The 14,857-nt window shown below is 41.0% G+C and overlaps 1 protein-coding gene across 1 annotated transcript in view; it reads right to left on the reverse strand.

Annotated features, from left to right (window-relative positions):
• Nucleotides 1-14,857, reverse strand: part of LOC122814242 (cytochrome P450 4A4-like) — a 445,176-nt gene that overhangs the window by 2,893 nt on the left and 427,426 nt on the right. The window contains exon 5 of the mRNA XM_044086841.1: nucleotides 4,887-5,011. Coding sequence (XP_043942776.1) covers nucleotides 4,887-5,011 — 125 coding nt within the window. The remainder of the gene's footprint in view (nucleotides 1-4,886; nucleotides 5,012-14,857) is intronic.

The following is a 14,857-nucleotide window of genomic DNA, read 5'->3' on the forward strand; positions in this document are numbered from 1 at the left end:
CAGTAAGCCAGTTGGCAACCCATCGAGTGATGTAGGGATTTATACCCAGTTTAGTAAGTTTATCTATAATTCCAGAGTGGGGGATGGTGTCAAAGGCCTTGGCGAGGTCCAGAGAGGCTGTGTGGACCGCCTTACCCTTGTCCACAGCTCTGGAGACTGATTCAAAGAAGTCAATCAGGTTCAGGAGACAAGATCGGCCCATCACAAACCCAAACTGGGTGGGTCCAGTGTTTGAAGGTTGCCAATGTCTTTGTTTATAAGTTCCATGATAATACGTTCCATGCCCTTGCAGATCAGGCTCATCAGATTGATGGAACGGTAGTTCCCAGGATCCAAGGTGGATCCCCCCTTTTGGAATGGCATAACTGTAGCTGTGCACCACTCAGTGGGCACGAAGCCTGAGGTGAGGCTATGATTAAACATGACACTTAGGTGAGGTGCCAGTTCATTTTGTAGTTCATGTAGTACACAGCCTGGGATGTCATCTGATCCCATTGATGCTGTATTCGTAGCTTTGGAGAGTGCGGTTTCTACCTGTGTGGCAGTGATCACCAGAATTTGGCAATCTTTTGGTATTGAGATGGGCCCTTTAGGGGGTGAGAGGGGGGTGACATTGGCACTAAATCGATCTGCCAGGATATTGGCAATATCATTGGGATCAGTATATTTAAGGCCATTCTGTTGAAGCTCAGAGCAGATCTGAGCATTGCCATTTAGATTCTTGACATAACTATAGAATGCCTTGTGATTGTCTTTGGTATCTTTGGCCATTTTATTTTCATAACTAGCTTTTGAGGATTTTATGAGGGATCTCAGCTTCTTACTGAGGCTGGTGAGGGAGTTTTTTGCATCCTGGGATTTTCCTCTTTTCTGCAACAGTTTCTTCCTTCTGTTGTATAGTTTGTTTAAAGCAGGGGACCAACAGATTGGCTTCCTTTTTTTGGAGGACAGCATCTTGGTTCTATGTGGGATGGCACGATTCATGCACAAGTGGATGTGCTAATACAGTGCCTTAGTGTAGGATTCTGCAGTCGAACGTTCAGATCCCGTCTGCATGGGTGTCATGAAGTTTGTCACTTCTGACTTCAGTAGCATGAAGTTGGCTTTGGAGAAGTTTTTTAAGGAGGTTTCCTTACTGGGGGATGGGGGTGGGATGTGGATGTCAGGGGTGATTTGCTTATGGTCAGGCCTGACCAATGAGGGGGTGACGACTGGTATGGAGCATCTATCTCCCATGTTGGTAATGACCAGGTCTAGGATACTGGAGCCCCTGGTGGGACAATGGATTAGTTGATCCAGGGCGTTGGAATTTATGAATTCCAAGAACCATTGGGAAAAGGAGTTGGTACCCGAGTAGTTTTCCCAGTTAATGGCTGGGTATTTGAAATCACCCAGTATTAGGGTGTTTGGTTGTATCTTAATATTTTCCATTATGTTTAGAATGGTGTAGTGAGAATCTTGGGGCATGGTGGGGGATCTGTAGCAAGCTACAATTTGGATTGCAGTCTTACCTAGAGTTAGTTGCACCTGGAGAATTTCAGATGTATTGTGTTGGGCAACTAGCCTGGAGGTGTGAATATCCTTGGTGAATATGGACACTCCTCCACCTTTAGTGCTTCAGTCTTTGTTTGGTGGCCAAAAAGTGTGTTAAGAGTTGCAGCCTGGTATTGCAGGGGTGCTCTCTGGAGCCTTGAACCAAGTCTCAGTTACTGCACAGATATCAATGTTCTCCATTTTTAGAAGTGCCTCAAGAGAGTGCATTTTGAGGTTTAGACTTCTAGCATTGAGTAGCATTACATTCAGATTTTGCATGCTTGTATCTGTTACGGTGGTGGTTTTGTCCTTTGAACCTTGCCTAAAAAAGGCACTATGGGGTGGCAAGAGCTTTAGCCAGTAACCTGAATCCCAGGGTTGACAGGTGCAGACCATCTCTGGCAAAGCATTGTGGTTTGTCGATCATGTCTTCCCAGGCAGACAGATACTGGAGCCCATTTGAATGACACCAGAAGTTTAGCCAATTGTTGAAGTCAATCATTTTGTCCTTATACTGTGGTATCATTCTGGGCGAAGGCAGGATGCTACTCAGGGCTAGGGTCATACCTGCCTGGGCCACATGATCTGAGAGCTCTTCCATGTCTCTTTTCATGTAGTCCAGGGAAGTACGTCTCAAGTCATTCACTCCAGCATGGACAATGACAGAGCTGTATTTGTACTTGTTGTGGAGTGACTTGAGTGCATGTGTTATGTGGTGGATCCTGACACCCAACAGGCAGTTGACTGCAATTTTCTCCTTGTTCAGCCTGGTGAGTGGGACATCAGTGTGCCTGACTATAGAGTCATCTATGACTAAAGTGTTGGGTACAATGTCTTGCCTTAGGGGCCATTGTTGGGTGGCACAGTGGTGTTGTGAGCTATGTGTCACTTTGGTTGTGACTGGTGTTTGTTTGCGTTTCAGCTTCGGAGGTCCTTGTTGCTTGGGCAGGCTAATGTTAAGAGCCTCCACATATGTGGGTTTAGTGTTGCTATATGTGAGTGTTGATGGTGTGGGTTTTGAAGGGCTATGAGTTTCTTGAGGTGTAGTGCAGGTGTTAACCTTCTCCTCTTGACTGTCTAGCACAATCTTGGCTGGAGAGAGCTTTGCTTCCAGTTTGGCTATGTAGGTGCATATCTCGCAGGTTGTAGTGTTGGGTGGTAGGAGGAGAGAGTTGTCTGTGTTGCCGCATTGCCCCAGTATGCCCAGATTGACCAGGTGGACAGGAGAAATCACCGGAAGCTGACCCTTGGACATGCCTGTTTAGGTGCTTTTTTTGTGAAGTATAAGAGCTGCTTTCCCTTACCTTTGCCAGGTATTTTGCAATTATAGCCTGTTTAGTGCCTACAATTAATTTCTCCTTATTGACAATGAGAGTTGAGTGCTTTTATCAGTTTCAGGCTTCCTAGTGCTTTCCAGCAGGTTCTAGAGCAAGTGCTAGTCACAGGGGCTCAGATTTTAGTGCTACTACTGAGAAACCAGCTACTTCTAAGGGAAACTTTGAAGAGCAGAGTTTTCTGGCACCTGGAATAGTTTAACTGTAGCCTCGCAGTGCTGCACGATGGGAAAAATGTGCAAACACACGTGTTTTAAGCCAGAAAGTTGAAAGGGATAGAAATCAGCCCAAAAAGGCTAATAAAATTACAATTTCAGAGCTGGAAACCACTCCTCTAGTGTTAGATAGGCAGTACAATGCTCACCACTCCCACTGGTAAGCAGTAGGACTTCCCACTACCACAGCAAGGTGTGGATAGCTCTGAGCACAGAAAATAAAGTCCTGAGACAAGCAAAGCCTGGGATATGGACTGGCTAGGAAAGGTGGGAAACGAGCAAACAAGATATTATTTTTTTTTTGTTAAAACAGGCTAAACAATGCAATAATACAGTAAATAAACACAGAAAAGGCTAAAACGCTTGAGTCCTAAACAGTAAATGCAATTAAAACTCTACAAAATTAGCCATTTAAAACTTTTTAAATGAAGCAAGGCAAGTGTACAACTGAAAAAACGATTTAAGAGGCAGTAATACAGCAGAATAAGTAGCTAGTCTACATATGCAGAGAAGTCTATATATATACAGAAAAGCAGCTAAAACACGCAAACAATTCAGATGCAGTGCAACCTAGAACACTTGAGTTGTAGTAATATTAAGGCAAATACAGTTATAATAAATGCTCTAAAATATACTTTATATTTCCAAAATGTTTGAGAAGCACAGTCAGAACACAAGGAGATTCAGGCAATTTTTTTTGAAAGGGAGAAAGGAGGAGCAGAAGGCCTTCTCAGATGTTCTCTCTGTATTACGTAGAATGAGCTAATGACACTAGACTGGGAGGAGTATCCCAGACCAAATTTACTAAAGCTATTAGCCTACACTCTTTAGACAGTAAACACTACAGAAAGCCACAAAATTAAAGTTTTTAAAAAGATAAAGGAGCAAAGAGAATCTACAGAATGCTTTTAACTGCAAACAAATCAGTTACCTGTGCAGATTAGTTAATAGCAATAAAATGCAGTCAAAAATATGCAGCAGGTAATAAAAAGTGCTATATATAAATTGCTAGAAACAATAATCAGTATAAATAAGCCAAAAAAACAGGATACTTATATATCTCAGATCAGAGTTGTAGTCAACGCCCCTTCTCCACTCTGCTCAGTGTGTATAGACAGAAATCCTCTCAAAGTTAGGACTTAAATACCAGATGATACAACCTTAGGCAACTTTTTTTTTGCTTGTCCTCAACTGACTTTCAAGCTGCCTAACTGCACCATTCTTTTAGTGTCCCTTGTGCTACTCTCCAGGGCTGGGACCATGCCAGTGGTTGGTTGGGCAGAAGAATTGGAGTGAAGCAGCCTGCAACATCATATACGCTGGCCCTGCACACCAAGGAAGATAATTTTTTGCTGTGTGCCCTAACTAGGTAGAGTTAGTGAAGTCACACATTTTACTGCACACAACATAAGCTAGCTTCAGCCACACCTCAGATGCCATAGTTGTACAGTCAATCTTTCTCATGATTACAGAAAAATCCTTGTCATTACTTCCCTTCCTCCCAGAGTGGGTGAACCAGCAAAGCTACTTTTTCCCACTCCTCCCTCACTGGCTCATCAGTGTCTGATACACTAGTTAATTTCAAGTCGTCTTGGACATAAGGGCTCAGTCCTTCTACATCACTGAGGTGGTTCACTGCACTTTTACTGATAGCTGATGATAGGAATAATAAAAAGCAACAAGGTATTCACATTATGTAAAGTTCATGTATTGGGCAGAAAGCCGTTAGAAAAGAAGACTACGAATCAGATCACAGTATTACAATAATAATAATACATCAGACCCCATTCTTCATTGCACAAACCTGTCAACTTGGCAGTTGCTGTTGTAACTGAATGCACACTTCATGATGCTGTCTAGAGACATTAAGCTGACGTGCTGATAAATATCCACAGATGAACCCTTCTGCATAAGGCGCTCCAGTTTGTCCTGCAGTAAAAGACAGCAGTCAGTGGCAGTTCCATATATTTGTACTACAACTATTTATATTCAGCACCATTTACAGTGCAATGTACATTGGCTAAATTGCTATTACAAACTCTAGTTTAAATATAACCAGATTCCTAAGAATAAGACAACTAATATTCCTGATCAACAGCATTAATCATAGAGTTCTGGAATTTTCCAGTAGGACTGATGCATGCAGGGTGTCCACAGCAACATTAAAAGGAACACTGAATGTGGTATTAAGCTATTTATTACACTTGTCACCCAGGTTGGTGTACTGGTTCAAGGCCCCTTTTCTACTACAACACAAGCCATATGAGCAAGCACAAACAAAATAATACAATGTAAAATAATTATAGAACACTAAGATACACCACTATAATTATAAATTCAAAATACAGAAAAGACAATAATTACAGTAAAGCAAACCATTCCTATATAATGCACATAAAATTAGCTTAACAGTGAGAAATTTGACTATTAAGTCTTTATTAGCTACTAAGTTTCTGCTAGACAATAAGACAGTTAAAATCTGAATGAAATGAAATTAGGTAGGTCAGGAATAATCCACATAATCTATAACCACATTAATGGAGTTACAGGTCTTACAAAAGGATCAGTAAAGTCAAGCAACCCATTTGTTTAATGACTGTTATTTCAGCTGACTGAATTTGGTAAAGATGTTAAAAATCTGAACTTGGCTTTCCTATTTCTCACCTGCTATGACTGAGGCACAGTGTTGTGATTTTGCCCCTCAGATTTAGCCTTGCTCCTACTAGACTTATGATGCCCTCACAAAGTCAGACCAGTTTATGGCTCCACACTATTAAATACATAGAATAAAGCCTATACAAAAACTCCTGACCACTAACTATTTAGGGTCTATATATAAAAACCTTCTATTGTGAAAAATAAGAAAGCACTTCTCTTTCTGACCATCTGCTATATAGGTTCAAAGGTTCAAAGGTAAAAACTAGCCTAACGACCCCAGGAGGCCTTTATAACTCGACCAGCAGTGGACTGTTTATTCTGACTGGTTAAGTGCTGAAACGGACTATTGGAATTTGGGAAGTTGTCCTGAAAAGACATGTTTGTCTCAAGACGTACTGCCAGTCAATGGCAGCCTTTGTCTGCGTTTCTTTGCATTGACAGCGTGGTTCCTTGTACTTTTGGCTGGTTGTGAAACCGTCAGGTTCATATTTAAACTTGATTATAGGGGGAAGATTGTAGTGGTCTAACTCTAATTCTACAATTTTTGCGATCGTTTGTATTTTTTTTCTGTAGAAAGTTTGAGTGACGTTGATTACAGTAAAACGGGCATCCCCGTATTACGTAACAGGCTAAAAAATAGAAGAGAAATAAACTTTGTCGGCATCCACATTATGTCTGCATAGTATGTGCTTTTTAGTAATGGTGTCATTTTGAGCGAATACAAAACTGATTAATTGTATTTGATTGGATTAGTTGTCAACTGATGCTTTTGAAGAAGTTTCGTTTGTGTTTCTTATGTCAGAATTTTTTAATTTAGTCAAAAATGCCTTGCTTCAAAAATTATGTGCAGTTCAAAATTCATTTGTAAGCGATGTTAATGCAGAGTGCATCATTGACATCGTATAGGCTTTTGGAAAGGGTTGCTTTTGTATCGTTTTACATAACAAAATGATAGCGTAATTTATGAATGTATTATTTCACTTTATTTTCATAAATACTTCTGGCAATGTTTGAAAGCCCACAGGGTTGTCAGAGGTGCTTTGAGCGAGAAAACTGTCACTTGGTAAAATCGCAGTCCATTTGTAAATGTTTTTGTTGGTTTGAGCTCGCTAAGGGAGGTGAGGCAGAGAAAAAGTGGACTGTGCTGATGACGTTTACAAGGAATTTGGTGTTTGGGTTTGTTGTTACGGATTCCTCACTGGCGTAATAAACTGAAAAACGTGGACTAAGGAATTTATTTTCTCTCTGCACCCTAAAAAGAGACCAGTATACAAAGTTGATAGATGTGACTCTTTTTGCTCCAGACTTGAGATTTTTTATTTTCTCCTGCATTCGAGATTGTTGGCTGTTTAATAGTATTTTAAATTATTTTTCAGTTTAGATTTTTTTCTTGATGTTTCTGGCTCATACTGATTTTAACATGCCTTTTTCAAAGACTTGAATGTATGAGGTTGCCACTTAATGTATACTGTTCTGGATGTTCTGCGTATCTGTATCTGTCACCAAAATATAAACTGGTGCTACTGTATTACGGGTGTTTTATTCATGCTTTCTGTGGAAAATGTTGTTGCTGTTAGTGGAAAGTGATGCTTTAATGTATTGAGTGTGTCATGTTTTGTGGGGAATGGTACAAGTGATGATTTTAAACCTTGCGTAGAGTGGTAAAATTGTATCCAGACCCCCAGATTTTTTTAAATTACATAGTACTTGATCTTTCAGACCATTAACAACTAGCTACATGGGTAGAGTTATGGTCTTGTGTGTAGTAGATCTTTGATTTGAGTTCATAACAGGCAGAATATGTCTGTAAATGAATTAATTGATAGTGTGCTGCTTGTTATCGGTACTAATTATCATTATTTTACAGTCCAGTCTTCCCTGTGTCATTGTGCTGTCCCTTATTTTAAATGACTTGGGCATGTTTTATGTTGCTCTGTCTGGTGGAATGTGGATAATTGCAGTACTTAAGGAATCTACAGCTTTCCTTACACACAGTACTTGCTCGACAGTGGCACAGGAAAATAACTTTCTTGGGTGGCATAAGCCAGGGAACCTTGTTGGCTTGGCTTATGTAGGCCCTTGGGCCGATAGCCTAGTACTTACGTATGAACCTATAAGCCTAGCAATGCTTCCCAAATACGTCTGACAAGTTTTGATACTATAGCACTGCAGATGTGCAAGAGGTCCATCAGAGTGGTGTTAGACAATGCTTTGTAGGTCAGGCACAGACTGCCTCTCAGGAGTCTGTAGGAGACCGAGTACAGGGGTAGGCCTTTGGGGTGGTCTGTATAGGACATGTTGTTTACGCCTTGTTTTCATTTTCTGAGGAACCTCTGTGGATGTTCCAGTTGTTGCATATGCCCAGTCAGGTGTATAATGGAGGGGGCACTGTACTCAATGATTGGTATGATGAGGGCTGAGTACAGCAGAGCAATGACATCCTTGAACATACATGCCATACCCTTATAAGCTGTGCAACACAGAATGATTTCCTTACTACTGTAGGCACAAGATGGTCAAAGACCAGGTTACTGCCTACATGCATTTCTAAATCCATGTCCACTGGGTTTACTCTTAGGGGTGTATTATCAATGTGGTGGTTTCCAGGGGAAGCGATCTTCCCAAAGGGTACTGTTATCCATTTCCTGGCAATTAATTTTAGACCATGGCACTGGCACCAATTACTAGTCTGTGTCAGTCCTTCTTGGAGGGTATTTAGTATCTTTGGGCAGTTCTATTATTGTGTCTAGTTTGCAATCATCTGCAAACCTGGTCAGCCAGATGCTCTTGACACTGGCCTTGACTTCAAAGAAATTGATGACAAAAAGGAGCAGCCCCAGCACTGAGCCTTAAGGAACTCCACTGGCCTTTTTGTAGAGGTAGACTCCCCTAGCTTAACTTGTTGGCACCTATCTATAACGCCCAAGTGAGGTATTGTGTTACATGTGTTGATGACATCAAGGTATACAACATGCACCATTTTTGCCCTCATCCATTGCTTTGGTGACAATCTCAAAGAAGTCTTGAGTTGCATGACCTGCCCTTGATGAACTGTTATGATTTTTAAAGCCCAGTCAATTGCTGTTGCTTAGTGCTCAACATGGTTTTTAAAACAAAACTATTTGGACTAACCATCCGGATTTATGTACCACTCAAGTAATTGTTTTGGAAAACAATAAGACCAGGCTTACTTTGAAGACTGACAGAAAGGTATAGTTTTCTTTCACTGCTCTTGCTGACATAGGGATTATAACTGGTTGCTAATGGATGCAATTGCAAAAATAATTGTGGAATAGTCAGTTTCAGACAGTATGAAAACAAGCAAACAGTAATATTAATAAAACTTAGATACCGTGATGTGAAGTAACTTCTGATCACTATGACATGTTACACATTGTTACCATCTCATTACTATTCCAGAGAAATGCTTGCTGTAGTCACAAATAGGAGCAAAACAATTCCAGAAAATGTGTGTGTGTGTGTGTGTGTGTGTGTGTGTGTGTGTGTGTGTGTGTGTGTGTGTGTGTGTGTGTGTGTGTGTGTGTGTGTGTGTCGCACAAGCATGCATGCTTGAGTGTATGTCTGTGTGTGTAAGTCTGCATGTGTTGAGTGTTGGCAGGCAGAGTGGATAGAAAAATGATTCACTTGGCTGAATGTGGAAAAATAGTAACAGTCAGACTCATAAATGTGCTCCAGAGATATCATACTTTCAGAGCCACATTCAAAATAGGGGCAAGCAGAACAGTAAAGCTAGAAAATCATTACCACTACACCCATGTGGGTTTCCTTAAGGCATTCTGACTTCCTCCCACCTGCAAAATATGACACTTAGTGACTATTCTAAATTATCCCTGTAGATAAACCTGACTGTTGTTCTTGTGACCTGAGCTATGGCTGAAAATAACAGCATGTATTAAATCACTTACCCGGTTTAAGAAAAAATAATTAAATAAATAACACATAATCATAAAAGATGGAGTGATGTGTGAGCAATGTTGTTTCCAATGACAACCCAGAGATTATTGCTATTATTACTGTTAAGCATTCTGAGAAAGTTAAACAGTTTAATGTGGTTTTGTGGAAACACACTGACTGTAACAAGGTATGACAATTAATTGTGTAAGAAACTCCAACAATTTAGAGCAAATGCAGGAGATGACTGGAAACCAGCAAACAAAGAATGGGGTACTATGAGATGACAATCTATAATGGGGGTTAGAATTTTTCATGCTCTCTTTGTCCCCCCAATCTTACCACTCATATAGCTTTGTCCTACTGACTCAACTGAACAGTACTTCTTGGCATCAAAGAACATTGGGTATGGGAGGCAAGAGCTGAGGACTATGATAAGTCAGACGGCTTTATCGGGTTCTAGGGGCCTGCTTCTAAATAGCATAGTATGCTTGGTGTTGTCTGCACCACCTAACAAAGATGCTGAAGTATGTAACGTACTTGGGTGTACTTCTAAATTTCAAACACTCAAAACCTTGACTTTCTTATGGTCGAGACCATAAGATCGAAGTTTTGAAAGTTCGAACTGTTTAAATGGAGATTGCCATACAACGTGTAAAGATGTACTTACAGTTTTCCTCGCTGCAGTGTGATCTCAGAGTTTGTATAATTAATTAGCAGGGACTGTGGGGGTGCAGGAGGCTTGCCCCCCTGCAAAAAAGTAAAAAAAAAAGATTTTTTTGTTTTTCATTTTTTTATTTAAATTTTGAACTTTCAAAACTTTGATGTTATGGTCTCGACCCTAACAAAGTCGAAGTTTTGAAAGTTCAAAATTTAGAAGTCGACCTGGTGTTCTTAACTTTTGAGATGTTCTTTATTACTTTTTAATTTAAAGTTTGTTAACCTATGTAGACCATTGATCTACTTAGATGATTGTCAATCTCCACAGATCAATACCAATCTCAGCACTGCGGAAATAAATAATAAACAATAAACATTAATAAAAATTAACAGATCAGTGGTAAAGTAAAAACAGACAAGGATAGAGGTATAAAATTAAGACAGTATGTAGCATAAATGGCCATAGCCATAAATAGACATGACCCAAGAATTTGATCAGTAAATTGATTAGTAGAGTACCTACAGATTGTCATTACATGATACAGTACAATGTCTCTATTGAGAAAATTATATTTAAAGAAGAAAGTATTTACAGTGTATATACAATTGTTGGTTATGAGAGCTGAAGCAGAGTAAAGCATGACTCAAATGAGGGGAAGAACTGAAAGGAGGAGACAGAAAAAGTAGTGTGGGGGACAGACAAGGGGGAAATGTGCAGCTATCTCCTACCCAGTTTCAAGAGATCTAGGTAGTACTGTAGGAGATTGGGAACATATTTACAGGTTAGCCAGGGTGTATCAAACAGGCCACTTATGGTGTGTCTGAGTGAGTTAGGCAGATCCTAAAACAGGAACTATAGGAGATGTTGGATCAAGGGTAACTTCTACTTTAACATGTCTTAAAGAAATATAAGCTAATGAATGAATATACTGTTTCATTTTAAAATACTGTAGCAGACAGAGGGTTGGAACAGTAGGTGAGGTTTCAGCTCAGGGGCCCCACCAAAATGATTCAAATTGGGCCCCCTCAATTGCTACGGCCAACTCCTGTTGTTATAGATGAGACAGAAACAATATGACTCACTAAGGGTGGGTCATATGATTCATCAAGCCCTGCCTTTTGAATTTACATTTGGTTGAAGTTGTGGCATCCTTTTCTTTAACTTGCATTGACTTTAGGAGTTTGTCATTTTAAAATAGAGGCACACTGTTTTCCTTGCATGATGGAGTAAGGGGGGTTGCTACCCAGAGAAAGTTATTTTTTTCTGTTGTTTTTTTGTTTTTGTTTTGTTTTTTTTAGGACTTTGATTTCAGTCAAGTATTTTTGAAAGAAAAGGAGGTGCAAACAGGTTTGTGTTATAATTTTAGCTGAGGTAATATATAATTTGATTTTTATTACAGCTAGTTTACTGTTCTTTGAAGGACTTCTTAAGCACTTACTAATATACAATTCAGACTTGTGAAGTTTAGAAACTGCTTGCAGCAACTGTTTTACAGCACATATTCTGCTGAATTGCAGATTAGCTGACTGTACTCTGATATAGACTTGAAGAGAAAGGTTTAATAACTCAATTAATGATATAAAGTTATGTACAGCATTTGAAAATACATTTAAGGAATATTGTTTTAAGTCTGATATTTTAGTTTGTATTTAATATTTACAGTAATTACAAATTAAGAAATACTTTTTTTAATTTAGAATGTTAGTTTACGACAGGTGAAGGATAACCACAAAGCTTTCTTTAATTGTTAGAAATCTCAAAACAATGCCTCGCAATGCGCAGCCTACTATTGCTTGATCCAAGCTAGTTTGAATCCATCAAGGGCAAATTCTGCTTAATTAACCTAGATGCCTTCTTCAAGAAGGGGTTACTAACCCCAAAATGCACACACTTGAGGCACTCCTCAGTATGGAGAACATCGATATCTATGCAGTATCAGAGACCTGGTTTAAGGCTCCAGAGAGCACCCCAGCACTACCAGGCTATAACTCATACCTTACTTTTCGGCCACAGAACCCGGACTGAAACACAAAATGCGGGGGTGTATCCATATTCATCAAGGATACCCACACCTCCATGTTAGTGGCACAGCATGATGCCTCAGAGATCATCCATGTGCAACTAACAATGGGCAAAACTGCAATTCAAATTGTAGCTTGCTACAGATCACCCACCATGACTCAGGGCCCCCATTCCGCATTTCTGGAGACACTGGAAAATATGAAGGTCCTACCAAACACCCTAATATTGGCTGGTTTCAATTACCCAAACATTAACTGGGAGAACTACACAAGTACTAACTCCCTTGCCCAACCCTTCCTAGAATTTATAAACTCGAACGCCCTGGATCAACTGATCAACACCCCCACCAGAGGTGACAACATATTGGACCTGGTCATCACCAACATGGGCAACTGGTGTTCCACACCAGAGTTCAACCCCTCGCTGGTTAGATCAGACCATAGACTAATCCCTCTGGATATCCACATTCCACCCCCACCCCCAATCAAGGAAACCACTGTGAAAAACTTTTCAAAAGCAAACTTCACGTTACTTAAGACCGAGGTGGAAAGGTTCACAGCCCCCATGCTAAAGGACAATGCTGTCCAAGCTGCTGAATCCCTTACAAAGGCACTCTATGAGCACCTGCAAGACCGCATGGATCGTGCTATCCCAAGCAAAACCAAGACTCACTCCTCCAAGAAAAGGAAACTAGTCTGGTGGACCCATGCCATAAGCAAGCTGTACAATAGAAGGAGGAAACTAGTACAGAAAAGAATAAAATCCCAAGAAGGAAAGACATCCCTGTCAGTATCAGCAAGAAACTACGATCCCTTATAAAATCATCCAAGGCTAGCTTTGAAAGAAAAATTGCCAAGGACATCAAAGATAACTACAAAGCGTTCTTTAGCTATGTCAAGAACCTAAGTGGAAACTCTCAGATCTGCTCTGAGTTAGTGCAGAATGGCACAAAATACACTGAACCGACTGACATTGCCAATATTCTGGCAGACAGGTTCAGTGCAAACTTCACCCCCCTCTCACCCCCTAAAGGGCCCATAATCATACCAGAAGAATGTACAGCCCTGGCAATCACTGACACACAGGTTAAAACAGCCCTATCCAAAGCCAAAAGCACAGCTTCAATGGGACCAGACGATGTCTCAGGCTATGTCTCCAAAATGAACTAACCCCTCACCTAAACACAATGTTCAAACTCAGCCTCTCTACAGGCTAGGTACCCATAGAGTGGTGCACAGCAACAGTTATCCCGCTCCACAAAGGTGGAGCCACAAAGGACCCTGGGAACTATCGCCCTATAAGCCTGACTAGCCTGGTCTGCAAGGCTATGGAGCACATCATCATGGAACTCATTAACAGAGACATTGGGAACCACCACCAAACATTGGACCCTACCCAGTTTGGCTTTGTTAAGGGCAGATCATGCCTCCTAAACCTGGTGGACTTCTTTGAGACAGTTACCAAGGCTTTAGACGAGGGAAAGGAGGTCCACACAGCCTACCTAGACCTCGCAAAGGCTTTTGACACCATTCCCCATTCTGGTATTATAAACAAGCTCACCAGCCTGAACATAAACCCCTACATCATGAGATGGGTGGCCAATTGGCTCACAGACAGAACCCATACGGTGAGAGTTGCAGGCTCTATGTCCAACTCTAAACCGGTTACAAGTGGCGTCCCCCAGGGCTTAGTGCTGGGACCCCTCTTGTTCGGTATATACTTCTCAGAGGTACAGACAAGCACAGGAGGGCTATGGCTGACCAAGTTCGCAGACGACTGCAAACTGGGGGCCATAATTGACTCTCTGGCTGATACAGACATCCTCCAGAAGGGTCTCACTGAGACGGATACCTGGTGTCAAAATCATGGCCTCAATCTAAATGCCAAAAAGTGCATAGTTACCCCCTTTGGAAAAAATAAAGTACCTGCAAACTACCACATAGGTGGTAGTCCCCTAAATACAAACAATGTAATAAGGGATCTGGGGACCCAAGTAGACAGTAATCTCTCCTGTGATAATCATATTGCCAAGGTAGTTAGAAAATCCTTCTATGTGGCCCACCTAATCAGAAAAGGGTTCACATCTAGAACAAAAGAGGTTATTGTGCCTCTCTACTCATTACTCATCAGACCCATCATAGAGTACAACGCCCCATTTGGGATGTACCTTACAAGACACCTGCAACAGCTGGAAAGACCACAGAAGTACCTCACCAAGAGGATTACTGGCCTCAGACAGATGCCCTATGCAGCCCAACTGAAGAAACTCCAGCTGTACTCGGTTGCATGCCGCTTACTCAGAGGTGATCTCTGCCTGACATACAGGGCCATGTCCAACCCAGAATTGATGGATATGCTCCACCTAAAAAAAAAACAAATCCCCGAGAGCCACACGCTCTAGGGATCTAAACCTCACCACAATGATAAACAGGACATGCTGGAGGGATAGATTCCTGTTCCAGAGACTCCCAATGCTTTGGAACAGGATTCCAGTCTACATTAGGCAGAGAACCTCACTAACA

The sequence above is a fragment of the Protopterus annectens genome, chromosome 10.part0 (genome assembly GCF_019279795.1).
Source record: "Protopterus annectens isolate FY-2018-M chromosome 10.part0, PAN1.0, whole genome shotgun sequence".
In the NCBI taxonomy this organism is placed as follows: domain Eukaryota; kingdom Metazoa; phylum Chordata; order Ceratodontiformes; family Protopteridae; genus Protopterus; species Protopterus annectens.